At 50.7% G+C, this 25,688-nt stretch overlaps 3 protein-coding genes across 6 annotated transcripts; 1 reads left to right on the forward strand and 2 right to left on the reverse strand.

The window, feature by feature from the left end:
* nmnat2 (nicotinamide nucleotide adenylyltransferase 2) lies at positions 1-8,109 on the reverse strand. Its single transcript, XM_040172450.2, has 11 exons — positions 7,632-8,109; positions 6,216-6,304; positions 5,596-5,663; positions 5,370-5,448; positions 4,657-4,783; positions 4,468-4,548; positions 3,738-3,782; positions 3,489-3,565; positions 2,102-2,203; positions 1,951-2,018; positions 1-1,341 (listed from the first exon to the last, which is right to left on the reverse strand). Exons 1-11 carry the CDS (start codon positions 7,714-7,716, stop codon positions 1,239-1,241), a joined length of 924 nt encoding a protein of 307 aa, XP_040028384.1. The 5' UTR covers positions 7,717-8,109; the 3' UTR covers positions 1-1,238.
* Positions 8,102-11,251, reverse strand: LOC144405580 (uncharacterized). Its single transcript, XM_078100063.1, has 3 exons — positions 11,023-11,251; positions 10,428-10,506; positions 8,102-10,229 (listed from the first exon to the last, which is right to left on the reverse strand). The coding sequence occupies exon 3, from the start codon at positions 8,828-8,830 to the stop codon at positions 8,420-8,422; it is 411 nt and encodes a 136-aa protein (XP_077956189.1). The 5' UTR covers positions 8,831-10,229; positions 10,428-10,506; positions 11,023-11,251; the 3' UTR covers positions 8,102-8,419.
* Positions 11,125-25,688, forward strand: smg7 (SMG7 nonsense mediated mRNA decay factor). 4 transcript variants are annotated; one of them, XM_078100058.1, is made up of 23 exons: positions 11,125-11,435; positions 12,071-12,102; positions 12,537-12,654; positions 12,734-12,866; positions 13,501-13,669; positions 13,752-13,823; positions 13,970-14,120; positions 14,379-14,514; positions 14,631-14,793; positions 15,708-15,867; positions 15,942-16,012; positions 16,191-16,251; positions 16,331-16,450; positions 16,532-16,955; positions 17,044-17,188; positions 18,027-18,394; positions 18,901-19,239; positions 19,645-19,791; positions 20,094-20,177; positions 20,667-20,817; positions 20,906-21,076; positions 22,596-22,756; positions 22,913-25,688. In XM_078100058.1, the coding sequence occupies exons 1-23, from the start codon at positions 11,410-11,412 to the stop codon at positions 23,024-23,026; spliced, it is 3,516 nt and encodes a 1,171-aa protein (XP_077956184.1). In that variant the 5' UTR covers positions 11,125-11,409; the 3' UTR covers positions 23,027-25,688. The 4 variants fall into 4 exon arrangements, with proteins under 4 accessions (XP_077956184.1, XP_040027850.2, XP_077956185.1 ...); XM_040171916.2 differs by having other exon boundaries at positions 20,097-20,177; XM_078100059.1 differs by lacking the exon at positions 19,645-19,791.

Here is a 25,688-nt window from a genome sequence, read left to right on the forward strand (position 1 = left end):
TTTAATACAGAAAACAAGATTTATTTTATAGCTACATGGGTCAACAGAAAGTGACCCAAAATAAACATACGCACACACACACACACACACACACACACACACACACACAGTTATACGGAAATAAATGTGAATAAAAAATGCAAAGAATTCAATATATATCTTTTTTTTTGTTGTTTGTTTTCAGCAAACACGCTCACAACAGATGACATTTTACTAAGTAAGGAACGTTCATGCCAGCTGCAAACATGTCTAAGCATGCAGTCTACGGTAAGAAGAGCTAACAGGAGCACGTGAACAAGAAAAAAACAACGGACAACAACAACAACAACAATGCTGTTGGATTTGTTTTGCAAAAGTTAATCGTCACCCTGTCAACTGATTTCCGGCGCCGTAAAGGATGTGAGAGGGCAGTTAAATCTTCCTGTGGTTTTCATTGCGCGACCTTTTAGGTCAAGCTGAGTGTGTCGCCAAAGGTTGCGTGCCACAATGGCTTCGCGCTTGTTTCCGTACTTATTGTGATTCTGTCTTCATGGCTGTTACCATGTTAGCATCTGTGCAGCTACGAGGCAGAGGTGCCTTTTTGGAGGGGTTCTAGGTTAAAGCCAAAAAGCGTGATCTGTTTTCACGCGTTGTAAACAAATGTGGTGAAGTGACCAAGACGGCAAACACACGTCACATTAAATGGTACATCAGCAATTTTAAAAAGTTAATTAGACAAGGTGTTTTCTTATTTGCTTGATTATCTATATTTGTAGTTTTAGTTAAGACATGATAGAAAAAGGAGGGAGGGGGGGAGACTTGTCCTTGCGCAGCCGCTCTCTGGTCCAATCACCCCACCCTTCTTTTTAGTGAAACACTAACCTGATCCCGGCGCGTTTTTTCCACCCACCTGCCCCGGAAACACTAAGCATGCACCCCAGAACTTCATCACAGACAGAAAACAAGAGAGTGGGGAAACGCTGCCTTCACTGTCGGTGGAGAAACATGTCCCTGATGCATCTGCAGCCCTCCGAGTTTACCTCATCACCCCCCAACATAACCCCCTCGATGGGGATGTCACATGACACAGACAAACGGACGGACAGGAACGCTCCACTGGAGAAGCTCAAAGAAGAGTGCATGTTTGACATAGAAGAAAGAGAAGGAAGTTTTCGTTGGGAGGGGTTGTTATATTTTGTATGGGTGATGTCATAGGTAGCCCCTCCCCCCTCGCACTGTTCTCATGCAGGTTGTGGTCTCTAGCCGGAGGCGTTGATGTACAGCTGACTCTGCAGGATGTAGTCGATGACGGGCTGACTCAGGTAGTCCACAACATGGCCGTCACCGTGCTGCAGGGCCAGTCTGAGGGGGCGGGGGGGCAGTAATGAACTCAGGTTATTACACAGTCCTATACAACCACGTACAGGTTCTAGTAAAGGAATGGTAAATGGACTGTACTTGTACAGCGCCTTTCCAGTCTTCTGACCACTCAAAGCGCTTTAACACTACATGACATCATTCACCCATTCACACCCATTCACACACTGATGACATCATTCACCCATTCACACCCATTCACACACTGATGACATCATTCACCCATTCACACCCATTCACACACTGATGACATCATTCACCCATTCACACACTGATGACAGGAGAACCACACACAGTGACACCTGCCATCAGTCACTAACATCCACACACTGTAGTCACAGCTACAGGAGCCATGTCGGGTTAAGTGTCTTGCCCAAGGACACATCGACATGCGGGTTAGCCGGGCCTGGGATCGAACCGACAACCCTCTGATTGGAGGACGACCGTCACCTTAACCCTCACCCACAGTCGCCCCACAAGTAAAGAGCACATTCGGTAGACTAACGAACATCTGTAAGTAAAGAGACGTTCTACATCCATGTGGAGCACAAGCTGGTCCTCGGTGATGTTCCCCACCCTAACAACCATCATCACCTGCTCTTGGTGGAGCTGACCACGGACATCGGGTGGCTCATGCCGTCCTTCACCACGGTGATGTTGTCCTGAGAACAAGGAGAAGAAGAAGAAATCAGAGGAGACCACGAAAGGAGGATGTTTCTCCGTCAGACGGATCTAGAGTGTCGACCTTGAACTTGCGGAGGACAGATGAGTGGTTCATGATCCTCTCGGTGTCGGCTCCGTCACGAGGAACCACGACCATTCCGAAATCCCCCACGATCACCTCCATCTAAAACCACAGGAAAAAACACCTTCAGTACTCGGGCTGCACACGCTCAATACTCCGGACCGACCGCAAAGAGAACTAGGCTTCTCCTTCCTTCTGTAGACAAAGCAATGACCCATGTTGTTTAAATCTGGTCCATTACCGAAGGAAAGGGCTGCATCTCCTCACCGTGGACGTGACTAAAAAGATAAACTTCAAATGAAAATAATGCCGTTGGCCGAATCTTTTAGTGGACGAACACTGACAGCGACGAGTCACCAGAGAGATTTCATAACAGCCTACGAGTCTGCAGCCTTCTCCTTCAGTGTGAAGCGCGTCGTCCTCTTTGCTCACTTGGGTACAAAGACATAAAGAAAAGCTTCTAAAAAGAACCCAAATTCCAGCTCTTTACCACATTTACGAGTCGCGAAGCCTCGAAGCACAAGTGTTTCTCTGAGGTGAAAACATTTGACCTCTCGTCTGAATTGATGCCACTCAGGAGGATTGTTTGCTATCTGCTCACACTTTGACAAGAAGAAGATTGGTCCAATCAGAAGCTCTGTTTCTTTATAGCCTCGATACATGGGATGTGTACAAATTGATTTTTAGATTTTTATCTTGTTGGGAATAACCAGAACAAGACATTTTATTAAAGCATTATCTCAATTGACTACATTGTATCTAAGAATTTAAAATACTTATATTATATATCTAACAATTATTATACTGATTCAATATAACTGTCTCAGAGCTTTTTGTGCTTTCTCGCCTCGCAGGTCTACGTAGATTGTGGTTCCGTCTGGACCCTGTTCCTGCCTCCTGCCGTGGCCCTGCTGACACCCGCTGCCATCATCATCATCATCATCATCATCATCATCATCATTATTACTATGTTAAATATGAATCATGTTATTATTACTGTCATCATAAACCCTTATTTCCCCATGGAAGGGTCTTCATAGTTTTCCCTGTGACATGTGAAGGTTTCGGGACAGAGGATGTTGTATGTGTACAGACTGTAAAGCTCTCTGAGGCAAATTTGTAATTTGCGATTTTGGGACAAAATAAAATGGATTGAATTGAATATAATTTGAACCCTTGAATTCCTTCCTGGTCGCTTGCTAACAGCTAGCATTCATATTAGCATGATGTTTTGCGCGTTAGCAGCCTGAGAGACGAGTAAGGCCACATGCCAACGCTCTCTTTTGGCAGATATTTCCTTTGTCAACCATCGAAATGACCTGTTGGGGGGAAATAGCGAGGGGGCGGGGCTACATGTGGCTTGGGGGCTGGGCTAGCGTGTGCTTACATCACTGTCCTTCCACAGACCAGGGATGCAGAAGGACTCCAGGAGATCACTTCCACACAGGAGCAAGATGCGTAACTCTACAGACGACAAACAGGCAGGAGAGAGACACGTCCTCAGTAAACAACATGTTTACTCGGTAAACAACAAGTTTACTGGATACAAACAAACCAGAAGGAGTCAGACACAGCAGGAAGGAAAACCAGAGGACACCACACAGGAGTTTGTTCAGCTTTCAGAGAGACGACTCACCGATTTCCTCGTACCTCATTGCCGTCCCCAGGTTAGCGTTTTCATCTGACAAAAAACACAACACAAATTCATTCAGTGTTTCCTCATCGCACGCGACCAAAGCCTCAATGCTCCACTGGAGGAACGCTGCCAACGGAGCACCGACGCTGCTCTGATGGAGGAGCAACGTTGGTTTAACATGCAGCACTCAGTATGTCGTGTTGTGGATCAGTGTGACAGTGTGACATTAAATGGCTTTTATCAGCAAACACACAGAAATCTTGTGTTGGTGTTGCTGCACTTTTCCTTCCCGGTTTAAGAGTTTCTCGTGTGACACATCTCTGTACTCTACCTGCTCAGCAGCAGGAACCAGTCAGTGACCGGCTGGTGAACATAGAGCAGCATTTAGCAGCTTAAGAGACGTTTCTCTCAGTAGATACGGGAGAACAACAACAGAACTAAAAGAGACAATGTTGGACTTCCATTCATCGGCTGAGACACAAATCATCACGTTTGATGTGCGACAGCTGGATGTGGAGATGAGAAACTTGTTGGTAACATGAGCCTCAGCTGCTTTAGATTTGGGTTCATAGCTTGTGAGCTGTCGGACAAAAAAATACAGGAATAAATGTGAAAAGGTTTTAGAAACCAACTAGTTGGTACGATGGAACAGGACCTCCAAGCTGCAGCTTGTTATCAGGGTAACCGACTTTTGTTTCCCTTCTTTCTGACAGTGAACTTTCCTACTCACCGACGAAGGTAAAGCGGTCGATGTGAGGACGGACGCAGCAGATCTTTCCGAAGCTCTCGCTGACCTTCCCCCACAGCTTGACTGAGCAGAGAGCAGCAGGAGAGAGGAGTGAGACTCACATTCATCGACAAATCCCCATCTGAGGCTTCAGCCCTCACTGATGGATGAATATGGAGGAAGGCGACTCACTAGCTGAGGGCTTGTGATTAATGTTGCCGTGGTCCTGGTAGACGGGTGGGGTCTGGTTCTGTGGCTGACCAATCACAGGAGTCATCGATGGCGTGTTGACGTTGGAAAGAATGCAGCCGGTGACTCTCTGAGGAAACAAAACATCACATCAACAAATCCGATGATATGACCTTCCGAACTTTGCCCTGAGGTGTTCCAACGTGTTTCACGGTGCTCCAAGGCGGCGTGTGGTACGACCAATCCGTGAGCAGCATAAAAGATCTGAGAGATTGTTTCTTCCAGGTGTCTCCATTGTTGACATGAGGGTTAAGGTCCCCCAGCAGATCGATAAGAGTATCAAGTCAACCTTTCCAGGAGGCCCCCAGAGACTCTGAGAAGGTGCATAGGCACAACCAAGAGCCAGAGACCGACAGTCCCATCGGGGCTAAACTCCAACACAATAGCTCACGAGAATCTCTCCTGGAAAAAAAAACCCAGAGTCCGCCGTTTGGTTCCAGAACCGTCGCCATGAGCCCAACTAAATGTCGATAGAACAACACCTTCGGCACCAGCGCCGGTTGCTCCTCCACCAGAGAGGCAACGATGTGGATCCTGAGCGCTAGTTGGCGACTCCAAAGGCCTGCATGCCTACGACTTTAAATTCCTTTAAAAGGGTCGGCGATCTGATCTCCGTTTTGCACCACGATGGCATTGGTGGATAAACGCGTCCTCACCTTCATCAGGTCACGGTGGTGCTCCAGAACGCTGCAGGTCGTCTGCCAGGTGTCCTGGTAACTCTCCCAAGGGTCCACCCTAATCACAATGATGAATAAAGGGTCTGGGTTCATAGGGAGCAACAACTGAACATCTAACATGTCATAATAGAACTAATCATCTCCTAATATAAGATACAACGAGACTGGGATGAGATCAAAGATCAGAGGAGATCAGGCGACTCACCTGATCCAATCAGAGGACTGCACGGCCAGCTGACACATGGTGAGACGATGTCTGCTGGGAACCAAACCCTGAAGACACAAAGAGGTGAGGGAGGTATGTCTGCTGTGGAGACACGAGGACACATGGGGATACGAGGACAGCAAGACACAAGGCCACTAGGTCATATGAGACACGAGGACAGTGGGGGCGTCTAGACGGAACAGACCTGGGCGGCAGAACCCGCGACCCGACTCCGTATAAGCGGTTGAAAATGGATGGATGGATGGATGATGAAAAGTCGGTACCTTGGCCACTTACATTATATGTGTACTGTGTGGTCTTAGTACTTTTACTGTAACATTGTATTTAATAGTATTTTCCTTCCCTAGAGGAACTGAATACTTCCTCCACCACTGGCTACGTAGTACATAGTGTACACACTGATGAATTATTGTGTGGAGTATTATTATCATCAGAATACTTTCTGGAGTATTTATTATTCATACTGTGTGTTTCTTCACAGGCAGAAGTAGGAGAGAGCTTTGTTAGTTCCAGAGTACAGCGCCAGCCAGCGTTTAGAGTACTCCATTCACAAGGAGTACTCAGACTAAATTGTACAAATAGAACCACGAAGGACTCACAGGTTTCCCGTAGGAGTCGTGGACCGGCGAGATGATTCCTCCGATGACGATGAAGCGACCCGTCGTGTGCAGGTACTCTCTGGCTTTCTCTGCGAACACAAGAAGCACAAAGGGAACTGAGTACATCAGATCAAGTACTGCTCTCAAGTACAGCAGTACAGCTAGGACTGTACTCTATACGCCACACAGTGGGAGCAGTGTGCTGCCGTAAAGGCGCCCGGGGAGCAGTTAGGGATTAGATGTCCTGCTCAGGGACACTTCGACATGGGACATGGAGCAGCCGGGGTTAGAACTGCCAACCCTGCGGTTCTCGGCGCACCATCTCTACTCCATGCAGCACGGTCGCCCCAGTACAGAGTACATAGTATACATAAAACAGTACAAACAGACACAGCATAGTGCACATTGGACACAGTAGAGTACACGCAGTACAACAGTACTCCTTCATACAGGGCCGGCTCGAGCCCGTTGGCTGCCCTCGGCGATACTGAGATTTGCGCCCCCGATCCTGCAGAATGTATGAATGATTCATATACTGTAGTGTAGGTCTACAAAGATTGAACCAGATGTGTCCAACTTTCTTTTTACCTACCTTTCTTTTACCTTTCAAAATAAAAGCTGTGTCTTTGACTAAAGAGACTTCAACCACTTTGATTGGCCCTTTGTGACATAATCAAAGTGACGTCATCGGTGACAGGATGAGAGGAAGAGGATAATAATGACACGAGAATCGGCTCCTGAACGAGAAGTTTGAGCAGAAGACAAAGTGGATTGTTCAGGCCGTGAAGAAGGAGAAGGAGGAGCAGGATGAGAAGGAGGAGGAGGAGGAGAAGGGTTAGGGTGAGGAGGAGCTGCTGGAAGTAGGTCACCATGGAAACATGGCTGCTGCATCTCAACACCCTCATCAGAGTACTGGACTGTGTACTGTACTATTGTACTGCGTATACTTGGTACTGTATTGTTGTATTCCATGTACAGGTACTGTACTCTGTACTGTACTTTGTGTACTTTCTTTTGCATACTGCGTACTAAACTGCATATACTGCATGGTGTATACCATGTACTGTGCTGTACTAAAGTGTACTGTATTGTGTATACTATGTATACTGTGTACTATGTAGTGTCGGTGTGAACTCGTCATATAATAGTATGAGGTCATTGATGAGTCATTAATAATTCAGCTAGTGACGCAGGAGCCGCTGAGCAAGGCACCAGGGGTGGAGGCGTGTTCCTGTCGAGGCCCCGCGGAAAGAAAACAACACACCGGCTCATCGCGTCACACCCGCCGGGGATCGTCTGCTCTTTGCTCCGTCTCGTTCCGTGCGGAGCCGTCGTCCATTTCAGCACCGGCTAGCGGGACAGCGCGCGCCCCCCCCCCCCCCCCCCCCCCCCGCCCGAACACCCACAGATGCTCACCGAACATGTGGATGTGTCCCTTGGTGATCGGGTTGAAGCTGCCGCAGGACAGCAGGATCACGTGGGTCTGACTGCGTTCTGTCATCTTTCCTCCCGGTCTCCTTCCTCCGCTGCCGTGTGTCCCCGCTCCGGTTCCGGTGCCGGTGTGCGTGTCGGTTGTTTGTCGCGGGCGGCCGTCTACGTCTCTCTGTAGAGAGAGAGAGGGAGAGAGAGGGGGGGGGGGGGGGGGGGAGACAGAGAGAGAGGGAGGGTGGGGGAGAGGGAGGGGGGGGGTCTGCGGCAGGAATCAGCGTCCCCTTAAGGAGACAGTCACGTGTTTCCTGATGCCGCATAATGTTAATACAGACGTGTTTGTGAATATGAATACTCAGTATTACTCAGGAGTATTACTCAGGAGTATTACTCAGGAGTATTACTTAGGAGTTTTACTCAGAATGCTCCAACGAAGTACGGAGGAACCATCAGCGAATACTTATCACAAGGTAATATTTCAGGAATCAGGAAACATGTATTACCATAATATGACAGACATACAAGGAATTTGACTTAAAAATTTAAAAAGTAAAAAATAAAATGCGCCAGCGAACAGAAAGTGACGTGTGCAGTATGAGGGGGAGTGACCGGTGGAGTGTTATAGTCAGTCAGTGGGGGACCGGCTCTGTTGATGAGCCCGACTGCCGACGGGAAGAAACTGTTGGTGTGGCGGGAGGTCGTAGTCCTGATGGACCTCAGCCTCCTGCCAGATGGAAGGGGCACAAACAGGTTTTGTCCGGGGTGAGAGGGGTCGGCTACCATCTTTTTAGCTGCTTCAGGGTCCTGGAAGCGAACAAGTCCTCCAGGGACGGCAGATTGCAGCCGATCAGCCTCTCTGCAGAGCGGAGGACACGCTGCAGCCTGCCCTTGTCCTTGGCTGTGGCTGCAGCGTACCAGACGCTGATGGAGGAGCAGAGGATGGACTCCATGATCGCCGTGTAGAAGTGGACCATCATCGTCTTTGGCAGGTTGAATTTCTTCAGCTCCCTCAGGAAGAACAACCTCTGCTGAGCCTTCTTGGTGATGGAGCTGATGTTCAGCTCCCACTTGAGGTCCTGGGTGATGATGGAGCCCAGGAAACGGAAGGAATCCACAATAGTGACGGGGGAGTCACACAGGGTGATGGGGGAGGGTGGGGCGCTGTTCCTCCGGAAATCCACAACCATCTCCACTGTCTTTAGAGTGTTGAGCTCCAGGTTGTTCTGACTGCACCACGACACCAGATGGTCAGACTCCACCTGTAGGCGGACTCGTCCCCACCAGAGATCAGTCCAATGAGGGTGGTGTCATCCGCAAACTTCAGGAGCTTGACGTCCGGGAGGGAGACATGTTTCCCCAGCTTCACGTGCTTTATATACCATGTTTTTCATTATTATCGAACTGATCTTAACTATGCAGCATATTCAAAAAAACGATAATATGTTTTATAATGAACATTAAATAAACTAATTAAAAAGTCTAATATTTCCTTCCACGGGTTGCACAGCGTTGTTTTTTTTAAATTAGCTAAGTTACTTTAAACCAGAGGTCTTCAACAGGGGGTCCGCCGAGGTACTGCAGGGGGGTTACGATATTTATGGTTGATAAGACAATTTTTTTTTTTACAAATTTAAATGTCTTCAGAATCAGAATTGTATTTATTCTTTAAATACACATTAACATGAATCCAGCATATATATTTTTTATGCTCACGTAGAGCGCGGAGCTCAAAAATAAAAGATGGCGGACCAAACTCCATAGATTAGGGGTCCCTGCTCCATCTCGCCATCAGTTTGGAGGACCATGGCCTGAAAAACGTTGAAGACCCCTGCTTTAAACATAACATTGTTTTCATTGACAAAACGCACAAATTCAAAAGACGGGAAAATTTACAAAATTCTTACAAAAAACTACAAACATGAGTTTGTAAGTGTTGAACATAAATCATTTTGTTTTGTCTTTTTTCATTGGATAGACATTATTATTCCATTGGAGGTTTGATTTTCTGTATTCAATAGATTTCAATTATTACATCACATCACATGTCATTTATCTGACGCTTTTATCCAAAGCGACTTACAATAAGAACATTTCAACCATCAGGACACAAACTGAGAAGAACAAGAAACAAGAAAGTGCAATTTCATAAAATAAGCAGATTTACAACTCGCTGTAGATAAGAACCATTATAAGTCCAATGTAAGTGCTACAGTTAGTTAGTGTGTTAGTGGAGGTAGAGTCTGAAGAGGTGTGTCTTTAGTCTGAAGATGTGAAGGCTCTCTGTGGTCCTGATGTCTTCAGAGACCTCCTTCCACCAGTCAGACAGGCAGAGATCCGAGTGAGGGAAGGAGAGAATTAGTTGGGTGACATCAGCATCGCTGTGGTAGGAGAAGCCATGCGAGCGAATGACAGCGCCGAGAGAGTTGGTGTAGAGCGAGAAGAGGAGGGGACCCAGGACGGAACCCTGAGGAACTCCAGTAGTAAGAGGACAAGGTTCCGACACAGATCCTCACCAGGTTACCCGGTAGGAGCGTCCGTCGAGGTAGGACGAGAGAAGGAGAGAGCAGAGCCTGAGACACCAAGTTCCTGAAGGGAGGAGATAAAGAATCATTCCTCAGCAACAATACATAAGTTCAACAGGAAGCATTAAAAAAGAAAACAAAGCGAATCCACAACAAATGGAATGAAGTATTTACCAGAATGGATCTAATAGAAGGTGAATGTTTGACTTGTTATGTAATTTCTAAATACTAATCTCCTCCTCCCTCCTTCTGCTCCTCTTACCTCTTCTTCTCCTCGGTCTCCCTTCTTTTGCTTCTTCTTTCTTCACCTCCCCCTTTCTCTCCTCTTATTTCTCCCCCTCCTTCAGGAATCAGGAAATATTTATTGCCAAAATATGTCAAATATACAAGGAATGTCTTGTTGGTTGGTGCGTGACGGTAGACAGTGTGACAATAGACAACAAGACAGCAGTGCACAAGTAATAAAATAAATGGGTTAGTAGAATAAGGCTATGGGTTAGTATAAAACAAGAGAATAAAGTTAGAGGTGGAGCTGTGGGGGATGGGATCAGGACATTGTCTTTTGAATCTGCAGTAGAACTCATTGAGCTCGTCCGCAGGCGGAGGTCATTCATGGAGTGAGGGGTTTTTGGCTTGTAGTTGGTGAGGTGTTTGTCTCCAGACCGAAGCAGAGTCACTTGCTGAGAACTGTTGTTGGAGTTTCTCAGTACAGTTGTTTAGCGTCTCACCGCCTTGCTAAACCTGTATTTTGCCTCTGTGTACAAGTCTTTGTCCCCACTCCTAAATGCCTGATCCTTCTGCAGGCGTAGTGTTCTGAGTTCCGCTGTGAACCAGGGTTTGTCGTTGTTGTAACTCACCCTGGTGCATGATGGTACACAGCTGTCCTCACAGAAGCCGATGTAGGAAGTTACAGCCTCTGTGAGCTCATCCAGACTGTCAGTAGCTGAAAACATCCCAGTCTGTGCAGTCAAAGCAGGACCCAAGATCCTCCAGCGCCTCACTGGTTCCCTCACCACAGGTTCCTCTTCCTCCTCTCCTCCTCCTCCCTCCCTCATCCTCTTATTGGTTTCCCTCTCTCTCACCGCCCCACCTTCGCCCCCCTTCACTCCTCCTCCCCCCTCTGCCTCCTTCCCTCCCTCCTCCCCTCTACGGGCCCTGTGTGGGTCAGACAGGACCAACATGGCGGCGGGAGGAGCGTTAGCCTCCGTACCGGCGGCAGTGTGAGGGTCGGTTTGTCCGGGAGGATGAACGTGTGCGCTCAGTATCTCCGGTAAGGAGGCTCGTCGGGGGCTTGTTTCGTGTCGGTGGCTAACGCTGGAGCTAGCTGCCCGTTCGGCGCTAGCTAGCTCCGCATATCAACAAACAATCGACGCTAGCGTCCCACCGTCGCCTCGCCGCTGTGTTAAAGTCATTCGCAGTCAGTCCTCCATGTGGTCGGTGCGGCTTTATTCACAGCGAGCCTTTGGATTACGTCACCGGGGGGATTTAAGGCTGCCTTTTGCCGCCACGGACACAGTCGTGGTGGTGTGTTGTTGCTAGTTAGCATTAGCTCGGCGGCGTCTTTCTGCGTATGTCAGGTTAGCATTAGCGGGCTGCTGCTGTCACCCGGCTCGTCTCTCCGGTTGGAGCTCGTTTATCGGCGTCGTGTCTATGAACTGGACACACGGTGATTAGCAGCTCCGCTAATTATCACAGCAGCGGGTTCGTTGTGTTTGTGTGCGAGCGTTCTGTCGCATGTTGGATCCAGGGATTAGTCTGAGCCCGATGTAAACACCGTGTGCTGGCTGCCCAGATACTATACGAGCCGTTGCAGGTGTCAGGTGTCCGTGGCTAGCTGTTAGCTCGGTGTGAGTGCAGCCATGCTGTGTGTGTTCTAACCCCCCCTCTCTGTTTACATCCGAGCAGACAGGCAGAGGCCCTGAAGGCTGACATGACAGGTACGTTCTGCACCATCACCTCCACCATGCTCCTCCCTGAGATTCCTCCTCCAAGTGTACAGCTAGTGGAGAGAGGAAGAAGCTCTGTGTCTTCACTCCCACATGTTCTCTTAATCTTCTGTAGTCTACCAGATGTTCACTAGATGTTCTGTAGTCTACCAGATGTTCACTAGATGTTCTGTAGTCTACCAGATGTTCACTAGATCTTCTGTAGTCTACCAGATGTTCACTAGATGTTCTGTAGTCTACCAGATGTTCACTAGATGTTCTGTAGTCTACCAGATGTTCACTAGATCTTCTGTAGTCTACCAGATGTTCACTAGATCTTCTGTAGCCTACCAGATGTTCACCAGATGTGCTGTATTGTTCATTCCACACTGAAGGCATCTTGCTGGTCTCTCTCTTAGTTTCTATCTTCTTTTCTCCTCTGGTAGATTCAAAGCTGGGGGCGGCGGAGGTGTGGACGTCCCGACAGGCCCTGCAGGATCTGTACCAGAAGATGCTGGTGACAGACCTTGAATACGCTCTGGACAAGAAGGTGGAGCAAGACCTGTAAGCTGCTTCAACCACTCCACCCAGAAGAAGACAAAGCTGGTGGTTGTGGTGTTGATGTTTTTTTGTGTTGCTGCAGGTGGAATCACGCCTTTAAGAACCAGATCACCACGCTGCAGAGCCAGGCCAAGAACCGAGCCAACCCCAACCGCAGCGAGGTGCAGGCCAACCTGTCGCTGTTCCTGGAGGCAGCGAGCGGCTTCTACACACAGGTACGTCTCACAGGGACCTGCTTCAGAACCTGCTTCAGGACCAGTATCATTGGTCAACTGTGTGTGGAAATAGTCTCCAAGTTCAGGACACACTGTCCTCTCTGATGTGTTGAGCTACTTTAATATGTAAACGCTTTCCCCCTCCTGAAGTTTCTCTCAGTTATGGTCACATGCCTGTTGGTCTCAGAGGAAGTTTCACAGAGAAGCTCTAAATGTATTAACACAATCTGGTTAAAGCAGACTGTTCATTTGGGAGGTCTGCTTCCGATGAAGGAAGCGATATGTGTTCAAGCGCCGTCAGAAGGTATTGAGGTTTTTGGAACGATGTAGATTTGGAGATGGTTTAAAGAAAGCGGGTTCAGGGGGTCAACTGGCTTGTGTTTGGATCACTTCTGCTCTCTGAATGCATCCTGCTTGTGGTTCTTGTTTGACGCATTCACAAGTAGTTCCTAGATATATTTCATTCAGAACCAAAGACCTGTTCTAGTTCTTTCTACTTCTACTGATGATGATTCTGTTTCCGAGGGCGAGAAAATGCAAACACTTAGTGGTGGAGGAGTTAAACATGGATCACAAGGCCGCTCCTGGTCCGGATCTGTCCTTCTGGGTTTGAGTTGAATCCGTGTTCTACCAGCTGCTACAGGAGCTGTGCACCGTCTTCAACGTGGACCTGCCGTGCCGCGTCAAGTCGTCTCAGCTCGGCATCATCAGCAATAAACAGGGCGGCGGCGCCATCGTCACACCGCAACCCAGCTCCTGCTCCTACATCTGCCAGCACTGCCTCGTCCACCTGGGAGACATCGGTGAGGACGTTAGCCTGCTACGCTAGCTCCTTCTTAAGTCCGTCCGCTCGGTCTCTGTAAAAGTGTCCCGCTCTCCTTTCAGCTCGTTACCGTAACCAGACCAGCCAGGCGGAGTCGTACTACCGACACGCAGCTCAGCTGGTCCCGTCCAACGGTTCGTCTGCATTCCTCCTCTACTCCTGGTGTTTGTGCTGCGCTGCTGGCATGTTGGACGTGTCTCCTTAGGGTGGTTCTTCATCAGCCACAACATGCTACAACTCTGCCTCCCTGCGGTTTTACATATTTCTGCTCCTCCTGCAGGTCAGCCCTACAACCAGCTGGCCATCCTGGCCTCCTCCAAAGGAGACCACCTCAGCACCATCTTCTACTACTGCCGCAGCATCGCGGTCAAGTTCCCCTTTCCGGCCGCCTCCACCAACCTGCAGAAGGCTCTGTCCAAGGCTCTGGAGAGGTAGCAGCGTTCAGAGATCGGTGCTGCTTATTGGCCCGGTTCCTTATTAATATACTTATCCGTGGTCAAAAAAATATAAAGTATTGATTATTCTCATTTATATTTTGTTCCTTGAGAAGCAACACACATTTTGTAGTCTTTTCTCCTCCTAATCAATGATGTCATTGGTCTTGTTTCATTAATTCATTAAGTCTGTATCATTAACGTCATGAGAAGGAGACTCTCCTCACTATGAACTCCTCCTTTGTGCCTCTGCAGCCGCGACGAGGTGAAGACCAAGTGGAGCGTGTCTGACTTCGTTCGGGCCTTCATCAAGTTCCATGGCCACGTCTACCTGAGCAAGAGTCTGGAGAAGCTGGACCTCCTGAGGGAGAAGCTAGAGGAGCAGTTCCAGGTGAAGCTTTTTCCACCCAGGTTTTATTTCTCTGCACGCACTTTAAAAGCACTTTACTTTAAAAGTGACTGTGTGTGTGTGTGTGTGTGTGTGTGCGTGCGTGTGTGTGTGTGCAGAGACTGACCCTGCAGAAGGCCTTCAGCTCCCAGCAGCTGGTCCACATCACAGTCATCAACCTGTTCGAACTCCACCACCTCAGGGACCTGACGGCTGAAGGCAGCGAGCAGATCTTCAACGGCGAGCAGCAGGTTGGCTGGTTCCAGCTGCTGGGCCTCTTCAGTAAGAACCTCTCACGGGTCACACACCGCTACACATCACATCACATCACATGACATCACATCACATGACATCACATGACATGACATCACATTACATGACATCACATGACATCACATTACATGACATCACATGACATCACATCACATCACATCACATCACATTACATCACACGTCATTTATCTGACGCTTTTATCCAAAGCGACTTACAATAAGAACATTTCAACCATAAGGACACAAACTCAAGAGCAAGAAACAAGAAAGTGCGATGTCATCAAATAAGCCAATTTAAAATTTGCTGTAGATAAGAACCATTATAAGTACAATTTAAGTGCTACAGGTAGTTAGTGTGTTAGTGGAGGTAGAGTCGGAGGAGTGGAGGATGAGGGAGAACTTAGGAAGGTTAAAGACCAGTGGAGCTGCTGCATTCTGGATGAGCTGCAGAGGCTGAATGGTGGTAGCAGGAGACCTGCAGGAGAGAGTTGCAGTGGTCCAGGAGGGAGACGACAAGAGCCTGAACCAGTACCTTCTGAGTGAGAAGAGGACGTGTTCTCCTGATGGTGTAGAGCGAGTATCTACAGGATGGTGTTGTCAGGGAGAGTCGGCTGTCGACGTCACGCCGAGGTTCCTGATGTCAAAGTGGGCGTTAACACGGAGTCTCAAACGTAACAGTCAGGTCCTGTGGACACGAGTAGGAGGAGGTGGGTTTGAGAAGGAGGAGCGTATGTCAGCTATTTTCTTGGTAAAGTAGTGGACAAAGTCTCCCGGAAGAAGGGTGGAGGAGGGAGGAGGACTCGGGGGTTCGAGGAGGTTGGAGAAGATAGAAAAGAGGAGTGAATTCTAGATTGGCAGCAGAGATAGAAACAGAAAAAGCGATTGAGATGTTTACATCCTCTCTGCTCTGCGTCCGCCCCCAGTGTCCTTCCTGGGAGTCATGTGCAGCCGCGTTATACTCAACAACAGCCGCGGGGAGGAGATCATGGGGGAGTGTCCTCTGCCGGCCATCAAGGTTTCTCTGGACTGGCTGAAGCTGAGACCCAGCATCTTCCCCGAGGCCGCCATGGACCAGAGGCAGCAGTGAGTCTTTGTCGTCTGAATGCTGCTCGGTCTCCCTCCCTCCCTTAACTCCCTTTAACCTCCTCTCCTCGCAGCGTTTGGCCCTGGCTGGTCTCCATCCTCAACAGTTTCCAGCCCAGAGAGGACACCGTGTCCTTCTCCTCGGGTAGGACACCCTCAATTATGAGAAGGAAATATTCCACTACTGATGTTTTGCTTTGTTTCACAGATCCTTTTACCACAGGAATCTTTTTCTTGTTATCAGTTCAGTTAAAAAGACACATTTGTGTCCACATTGTAACGTGAGTGTTTGATGTCACATCGTCAAGCTGTTTGCTCCACAGTGACGCCCCTTCCAGAGGAGTTTGAGCTGCAGGGTTTCCTGGCTCTCCGGCCCGCTCTGAGGTAATCCGTCCTCCGTCAACTTCCCGCCGTCAGTCAATCAGTCACAACGTTTCCATGATAAATGTCTCCGGTCTTTCAGGTCCTTGGACTTCACCAAAGGTCATCAGGGCGTCCTGGTGGACAGGGACGGCCTGCCGGTCCACACCCGACATCAGAGACTCATCAGTTTGGGCAGATGGGTGGCCGACAACCAGCCGGGGTGAGAGTCCGTCTTCCAGAGACAGACTCACTTTGAGTCCTGTGACTTTGTCGTCATGTGTCCTCTGTCTCCTCTGTGCAGGCTGATCCAGTGCAAGGTGAGCGAAGACGGCCTCCTCGTCTTCATCACCGACATTCCAGAGCAGGCCGTCGAGGAGCCCCTGGAGAAGGAGACGCCGGTGCTGCAGGAGTCGTCCAACGCCGAGCAGACGGCCAACGACGGCGGCAACTGCGGCCTGAAGTCGGTGCTGTCGGCGGGGAAGACGCAGAGCTCGTGGCCCGACGGGAGCGAGCGACCCGTCGTCACCTTCAAGGAGAACATCAAGCCCAGGGAGCAGAGCCGAGAGCCCACGCGCAGCCACCCCCTGAAGGACAGCGGCAAGGAGCGCCGGGACTTCACCAAGGGCAACGCGGCCGCCGGGAAGGGAGAGCCGAAGAGGGACGGGAAGAGGAAGAGCGAGCTGAAGAAGGCCGGACACGAGAAAGCCGCTGACGCCGTAAAACAGGTAGAGACGTCTGGATGTTGCTCTGTGCACGATGACGAAGATGAAGATGAAGATGAAGATGATGGCGGACTTCTCTTCTCCTCTTCAGGTGAAGGCGCAGACGGAGATGAGGAAGACTCCGGTCCCTGAGGCCAAGAAGACTCCCGTCACTCAAATGCAAACCACCTGCTCCTCCCAGTTCATCCCCACCATCCATCACCCAGGAGCCTTCCCCCCCCTGCCCAGCCGACCTGGTACCCACACACACACACAGACACGCACACACACACACACACAGACACACACAGACACACACAGACACACACACACACACACAGACACACACAGACACACACACACACAGACACACACAGACACACACACACACAGACACGCACAGACACACACACACACACACACACACACAGACACACACACACACACACAGACACACACGCACACACACACAGACACGCACAGACACACAGACACACAGACACGCACAGACACACAGACACACACACACACGCACACACGCACACACACGCACAGACACACGCACACACACACACGCACACACGCACAGACACGCGCACACACACGCACAGACACGCGCACACACACGCACAGACACGCGCACACACACGCACACCCGCACGCGCACACACGCACACACACACACACACACGCACAGACACACACGCGCACACACACGCGCACACACACGCACAGACACACGCACAGACACGCACACACGCACGCACACACACACACACAGACGCGCACACACAGACACACCCGCACGCACACACACACGCACACGCACACACGCACACGCACACAGACACACAGACACACACACGCACGCACGCACTCACACACATGCACTCACACAGACACACACACACTCAGACACACACACACTCAGACACACACACAGACATGCACACACACACACGCACTCACACACATGCACACATAAACAGACAGACACGCACACACACAGACAGACAGACACAGACTCACACACACATACAGCAAAAGTGAAATGGACCCTCGGTGTTTGACGTGTTTCTGATTGCCCCCCTGCAGGTTTCCCACCCTCGGCCTATGTGATCCCGCCCCCGGTGGCATTTCCAGGCCTCCAGGTGAACCCTGGCTTTACCTTCCCTGCTGGAGTGACCGTCCCCGGTGCATTCCTCCAGCCGGGCGTCCACACCCAGACCGCCGGCCAGTCCGGGAAGCCTTCCCACATTCCTTACAGTCAGCAGAGGCCCTCTGGTCCCGGCCCGGGTCAGGGCCCGGGGTCCTCCTGCCCCCCCCAGGGTCAGCAGCCCCAGAACCAGGCCATGCAGTCGGTGCAGCTGCAGGCAATGAGCCAGCAGCAGCAGTCTCCCACCAAACCGGTCCAGCAGGTCGGGATGGGCAAGAGTCCACCTCACCACCCGGGTCTGCAGCAGGTCAGTGATGATCATTGGTGACTTTATTTAAAAGTACATGAAGGCCATTTTTTGATTTTGATTTTTTTGATTCAGAGCTGTCAAAATATTTAACGTAGTCAACGTACGGCTGCTCGCTGCAGTCGGTTACATCAAGATGAAGAGAGCTTTTTGCATTAGAAGTAAAACCGACAAGGCGGAAAACTGCAGAGGAATTCATCCATGGCAAACGGACCTATGCTAAGCTAGCTGCTAGGCTAAGCTAGCTGCAAGAGTTGCTAGTTCAACATGTTCCACCCGGTGGAATTCTGCCTCCAAGATGATCAAATGTGTAGTTTTGTGTTTAAAATACACGTGTTCTAAAGTCATCACTTAAGATTTATTCTTTAGAAGAAAGACAAACATTCATCAATCAAAATGAATGAATTTCAGAATGTGCGATTAATTAGTTGATTTTTTTTAATCTATTGACCACCCTATAAACATTAGAATCAAACGCCAGTGAAGACGCCCGTGTGTCTGGTCAGTTCATGCAGGTCCAGGATCAGCCGGCTCAGATGTGGAACCAGGCTCAGGCCGCTCTGCAGAAGATCCCCCCCGTGCCGATGTCCATGAAGCAGCCTCAGCAGCAGCAGCAGCAGGCGGCCTTCTACATGGCAGCTCAAGATCCTCTCAAACTCTACGAGCACCAGATGGACAAGAAGATGAAGTTCCCCAACGTGAAGATCCAGGACTTCTACTGGGAGCCCACCTACAGGATGGGGGACGGTTTGGCTGTCATGGCAGACAGGATGAAGAGGCCTCCCCCGGGGGGGATCTGCCCCGAGCAGGACGGCTCCACCGGCCCCAGGGGCCCTCCGTTTGAGGTGAGGGGGCGCAGGGGGGAGACGAGGGGGGAGGAAGAAGGTGGAAGAGGGGACGTCCTGACCTGCTGCTCGTCTCTGCGCCTCCTATTCTCGTCTTTTCCTGCTCGTTTTCTCCTTTGTTTCCTCTTCTGTGAATTCTCCTTTATTCTATTAGATCAGAGCTGAAACAACCAAATACTTAAAACTCAAATCGCAGAGAAGAAGATTCTGCTCAGAGAGCTTGTTTCCCTTCGTCCATGTGAACAAGTAGTAAACAATAGACGAGGCGGCGCCTGAGACGTTCTTCTGTAAAGTCCCAGAGGATGATGAATGTGTGAATGTGATGTTTGTGTCTGAGCGGCTGAGTGAAGCTCTGATCTCCTTCTTCTTCTTCTTCTTCTTCTTCCTCCCTTCATCTCTCACCAGGACAACAAGCCTCTTCTACCTCCTGACCTGTTAAAATCTCTAGCAGATCTTGAGGAGGAGGAGGAGGAGCTGGTCTTTTCTAAGCCTCCTGATTTCTTCCAGGCCTTGGCCGGTCCTCTGAGCTCTGCTCCTGGACCAAACTTATTTGTATGTAGCCCGGTCGCACATTCCTACTGAAAGTCCTCTTCCTCCCCTGAGCAGTGAAATAATATAAATACATCCTGTGGATCTTTGTAGACCCGCTGCTGTAATAAAACAGCCAGATTTGACCTTTGACCTGTAACGAGGGTCCTGGTTAAGTATGTAAGCGCTGAATGTGAGAACTTACATAGTTGTTGGGTTTAGTTTAACTAACTGTCGAGCAGTGGATGAATATATTTAACATGTATGTCAGTAGACGTCGTGCAGCGACTAGAGGAAGAGGAACTAACGTGTCCTCTTTGTCTCAGCAGCTGCCAAACCAGACCCGGATGGAGAGCGGCGCCGAGGTCGTCTCCTCGTCTCTGCTGCCCATGTCCGGCTTCCCCATGCAGGTCAGACCCGTCCATCCACACGCAGAGGCAGCTTTGCATCATGGGAGTTGTGTTTGTCCTGATAGAAGGAAGGAGGAGGCCGATGCTAGAACGTTAGCTCGTTGGTGTGTGTGTTCGTTTAAACGAAGGTGAACGTGGAGACAAAGAACGATTTGAGACGTTTTCACTGACACAATTATACAACAATGTGCGCTTTATCTTTAAGTCTTTTTGCGGTCCCTTGATGACAGAAAGGTCACAAACTGTTGGGATAAGATGGAAATAATAACGCCTCAGACAAAAGAAGTCAGTTGTGACTTGAACCACCGGGTGGCAGTCAATCACTATCCAATGTCTGTGATAAAGGAGTTGAAATGAGATTCAGATTATAGAAGAATCGTGTATAATTGCTCCCGTCCCTCCGGGACGTAATCATCTGTAACCCCGACGGTCAGAGCCGATCGGCTCCTTAGCGGATCCCAGCTGTAACGTATGAACCCGTTTGTCCAGGAGTACAACCAGAACAGCATCTTCAGCCAGGCCTACGGCAAGAGCCTGCCGCCCTGCTCCAAGCCCGACGCTCCCATGATGCACCAGGAGCCGTCCCTGTACTCGCTGTTCGAGGGGACCCCCTGGTCCCCCTCCCTGCCCGCCAGCTCCGGTACCTCCCAGCTGCTCTCGTGTGAACACGATGCGTATATTTGATTGGTGCGTTCGGTCGGTGTAACGTTCTCTAATCTCATTGGCAGATCACTCGACCCCCGCCAGCCAATCCCCTCACTCCTCCAACCCCAGCAGCCTGCCGTCTTCCCCCCCCACGCACAATCATGGCGCTGTGCCCTTCTCCAACTTTGGGCCCATCGGCACTCCAGACAGCCGGGACCGCAGGATGGTGGACCGCTGGAAGGCCGACAAGACCGGTGAGCTAACCGCTCTAAAGGGGCGGGTTTACGGCCGCCACCATATCCAAAATTTGCTGTGCGATTATTACATTTATTGCGGTTCGCGACATTATTGCAATTTTCAGACCACTTATGGCACCAACGCAATGACAATACAACAGCATAGTGATACAAGAACGCTTTCAAAGAACAAAGAACGTTTTATTCGTTTTAATAGTTTAACATTAGAATCGGAACGTTAAACTAATAAGTGTGGGGACACGGAGCGGGTCTGGTTGGTGCGATGCGGTCGGTCAGCGGAACGCGAGGCGGCTCGGTGCCGCTGACAACCGGCCGGCCGAAGAGCTGAACGAGCGTCCGGAGGAAGCGACAGCGTCCAGCCTAAAGACCCCTTCAGAGACTCGTTTTCCTACATAGCGTATCGCGACAGGTCTAAAGGGCCTAAAGGGCCTAAGCGTTCTAAAGGGCCTAAAGGGCCTAAGCGTTCTAAAGGGCCTAAAGGGCCTAAGCGTTCTAAAGGGGCTAAGCGTTCTAAAGGGGCTAAGCGTTCTAAAGGGGCTAAGCGTTCTAAAGGGGCTAAGCGTTCTAAAGGGTCTAAGCGTTCTAAAGGGCCTAAGCGTTCTAAAGGGGCTAAGCGTTCTAAAGGGCCTAAAGGGCCTAAGCGTTCTAAAGGGGCTAAGCGTTCTAAAGGGCCTAAGCGTTCTAAAGGGCCTAAGCGTTCTAAAGGGCCTAAGCGTTCTAAAGGGGCTAAGCGTTCTAAAGGGGCTAAGCGTTCTAAAGGGTCTAAGCGTTCTAAAGGGCCTAAGCGTTCTAAAGGGGCTAAGCGTTCTAAAGGGGCTAAGCGTTCTAAAGGGCCTAAGCGTTCTAAAGGGCCTAAAGGGCCTAAGCGTTCTAAAGGGCCTAAGCGTTCTAAAGGGCCTAAGCGTTCTAAAGGGCCTAAGCGTTCTAAAGGGCCTAAGCGTTCTAAAGGGCCTAAGCGTTCTAAAGGGCCTAAAGGGTCTAAGCGTTCTAAAGGGTCTAAGCGTTTCTAAAGGGACTAAACGTTCTAAAGGGTCTAAAGGGACTAAACGTTCTAAAGGGTCTAAACGTTCTAAAGGGTCTAAACGTTCTAAAGGGTCTAAACGTTCTAAAGGGTCTAAACGTTCTAAAGGGTCTAAACGTTCTAAAGGGTCTAAGGGGACGTTTGGAGGATTTTAGAGCACATGTGTCAAACTCGCGGCCCGCCGGTCTGGATTACTTTGCTATTGTGAGAATCACAGAAAGGGTTAAAGGGTCTAAACCAGAGGCCACTAATGGCGGACCGCGGTCCGGATCCGGACCCAGAGGCCGTCCCACCCGGACCAAAAGCTAAAAGAGACGCTTGTGATTTGAACGTGACGTCGCACTTTTCGACCGCGCAGCTTTGGTCGCCTTCACGGTCGTGGCCTTTGCTTCTCTAACTGGACGTTTTAGTTGAAGACCCCTGGTCTACAGGGACCGGGTTAGGAGGGTCTGGTGGGTCACTGCCAGATGTTGACATGTGGTCGTTGTGGTCTAGGGGCTGTCAGCGGCTTCGGACTGGACTACCTGCCGGCCCCGCCCTCCTCTGCAGCTTCAGACACCAGCTGGCACCAGGCCGGGCCGACCGGCAACTCCTGGACCAATCAGGAGTCTCCGATGGAGGAGTCGTCCTCCACCGTGCTGCTCGACAGCCTCAAGGTGCGCCGTTGTCCCCCAGAGGCCTTTTCTGTCTTTAGATCATCCAAACTTGTTTCTGTAAGGCTCCTCCTACTAAATGTAGAATAGCAGCAGTTGTATCATATGAATGGAGATTAGCATGGTTAGCATCGCGCTAACTCTCTCCCCTCCCCTCAGTCCATCTGGTCGAGCTCCATGATGCAGCCGGGCCCGTCGGCTCTGGAGCAGCTCCTCCTGCAGCAGAAGCAGAAGCAGCAGCGAGGTCACGGCGCCATGAACCCACCGCACTGAACGGCCGGCCCCCGAGGCGGCGCTTTTTAGTGTCCGGACGTCAGCGGAAACCCAAAACCACAACGCGAGGGGGAGAAAGGAAAAGATAAGCTCCGATAAAAGATGGAAAATTAAACCTGCGATAAAAGGTGGAGGCTGGGGGAGGCGAAGGCGAGGCTGAGCGCACCCCCACCCCACCGGCCCCCCGTCTGTCGGGGGAGCGCTGATGCCCCTCCTGGACGGCAGGGCCCGGGATCTCTTCAACGGGGCGCCAGGCAACCGCCGGGTTTCCTTCTGAACATTCAGGATCCAACCCCCCCCCCACACCACTGCCCCCACCCCTCCACCTCCTCCTTGCTTTTGGACAAGACTCCTCCCCTCTCACCTGGGAGAACTCAAAAATGAAACCCCGCCCCCTTGGTGTCTGGTCGGTTTGCCGGAGCGCCCGTTTTTAGCGTCTCTGCTGCTGCTCCGGACTGTGGGCTGGGGGGTGGAGAGGGAGGGGGGCGGTAGACGTGTGGTGGTCCGGTGGAGCAGACTGGACTTTCTGAGCTGGTGGGCGAGCGAGACGTGAACATGTGGATCCGTGTTTATTGGCCGTGGCCGCCGGGAGAACCGGGACTGGACGCTGCTCCTTTCGGCGGCGTGTGGACCACCGCCTCGCTGTCCCCCTTCGCTTCCTTTCCGTTGTTTTGAAGGACGAAGCCCGACGGCGGGACGAGACGTCGAGAGGACAGAAGGAGGAGAAGAACATCAGACTTTGATCAAATCGCCGCTAGTCGAGGGAAAAAAAACGAGAAGTGTATTTTGTGATTTGTTCGTAGCGGTTTTAGCGTGCTAACACAGGCTTTAGCTTTTAGCTTCCTGCTTGAATACTTTTGGGGTTTTCTTCCTCCCCGTTTTCTTCTTCCTGTCGTTCCTTTAATCAACAGAGAAAAGACGTAAATCTGCTTCTGCTGTTTCTTTTTGAGCCGGTTCGGCATTCTTACCAGTTTTAGGCAGCGACTCCGAGTCCCTGAGTGCTGAGGACACACGGACACGCAGACAGACGGACACACGGACACGCAGACGGACGGACACGCAGACGGACGGACACGCAGACGGACGGACACGCAGACTCGCAGACGGACGGACAGACACGCAGACGGACGGACGGACACGCAGACGGACGGACGGACACGCAGACGGACGGACAGACGGACACGCAGACACACGGACACGCAGACGGACGGACGGACAGACACGCAGACGGACACGCAGACGGACGGACGGACACGCAGACGGACGGACGGACACGCAGACGGACGGACAGACGGACACGCAGACACACGGACACGCAGACGGACGGACGGACAGACACGCAGACGGACACGCAGACGGACGGACAGACACGCAGACGGACGGACAGACACGCAGACACACGGACACGCAGACGGACGGACGGACGGACGGACACGCAGACGGACGGACACGCAGACGGACGGACGGACACGCAGACGGACGGACACGCAGACGGACGGACACGCAGACGGACGGACGGACACGCGGACGGACACGCAGACGGACGGACGGACACGCAGACGGACGGACAGACACGCAGACGGACGGACAGACACGCAGACGGACGGACGGACACGCAGACACACGGACACGCAGACGGACGGACGGACACGCAGACGGACGGACGGACACGCAGACGGACGGACGGACACGCAGACGGACGGACGGACACGCAGACGGACGGGTGCAGCTGTCTGATGTCCTCGCCGTGTTTTCTTCTTTGACCACTACGGCAGCTCGACCTGTAGGAGATTGTTTCCTCCGGAGAACCTCGAGAACTTGAACTCTGCCGTGTTTCATTTCTTCAGAATGCAGCTTTTGTTCATTGAAAGAGAAAAGAACCAGAGAAGCTTTTGCTTCCCAAAGTATTTCAAGCGATTAATCGGGTTCTTTTTGCCAAACAACTTTTTAGAAAATGATCTTTAAAAGACTCTGATTGCTTGTTTTGTTTCCACCATGAGACACAGAAACCATCAAATGTTCTCCTTCCCGTTCTTCTCTCCTGGGTTTCGGTTCCTGCACCATGTGACCAGGTTTGTTTTAGAGTGCAGGGAACAAACCATGACCTTCCCATTAACAAAGGCTTCTCTGAGTCCCTGAGAGGTTCCTTGGTGAGGAACCCTGTGAGTTGTTGGTGAGAGCCAATCGGAGAGCAGAGAGCGCCCCGCTGACCAATCGGGGGCCGAGGGTTTAGACTGCAGCACTGTAACTTCCTGTTTAAAACCAGCAGAAAGCGGCTTTTTACCTTAAAAACAACTGCTAAGTTCCAAGGGATTAAAAGAATAAAATGAAAATAGAAGCTTGTTGTCTTCTCGTTCCGGGGCGTTTTATTGGAGCTTCAAAGAGACGTCCCTTTTCCGTGTGATTGTGCTTTTCATGTTGCATTTACGAGATGTATCTGAACATCAATAAAGATGAACTATTAATGAATGTGAGGACTATTTGGCCAGACGAGTCGTGGAGAGACGCTTGTTTTTGTTATTTGAGGCTCGTGGTTCTGGGTTTGTGGACTAAATGGACATTTCTCCCTGTCGGAGGTCGGAGGTCGGGGGGCTGAAGGGGCGGTTGGTTTCTGGTGGAATCGGCCTTTAAATAAATAAACGTAAACTATGTTCTCCCTGGA

This window comes from Gasterosteus aculeatus, chromosome 3 (assembly GCF_964276395.1).
Source record: "Gasterosteus aculeatus chromosome 3, fGasAcu3.hap1.1, whole genome shotgun sequence".
Classification (NCBI taxonomy): Eukaryota; Metazoa; Chordata; class Actinopteri; order Perciformes; family Gasterosteidae; genus Gasterosteus; species Gasterosteus aculeatus.

Coding starts and splice junctions, on each gene's coding strand:
- nmnat2 (XM_040172450.2), bottom strand. CDS start 7,716: ATGACAGAACGCAGTCAGACCCACGTGATCCTGCTGTCCTGCGGCAGC. Junction 6,305..7,631: donor GGGACACATCCACATGTTCG/GTGAGCATCTGT, acceptor TTGTGTTCGCAG/AGAAAGCCAGAGAGTACCTG. Junction 2,204..3,488: donor GTCTGTGGAAGGACAGTGAT/GTAAGCACACGC, acceptor CTGTGGTTTTAG/ATGGAGGTGATCGTGGGGGA.
- LOC144405580 (XM_078100063.1), bottom strand. CDS start 8,830: ATGGTTGTGGATTTCCGGAGGAACAGCGCCCCACCCTCCCCCATCACC.
- smg7 (XM_078100058.1), top strand. CDS start 11,410: ATGAACGTGTGCGCTCAGTATCTCCG. Junction 19,792..20,093: donor CTCCTGGACCAAACTTATTT/GTATGTAGCCCG, acceptor TCTTTGTCTCAG/CAGCTGCCAAACCAGACCCG. Junction 20,178..20,666: donor TGTCCGGCTTCCCCATGCAG/GTCAGACCCGTC, acceptor CCGTTTGTCCAG/GAGTACAACCAGAACAGCAT.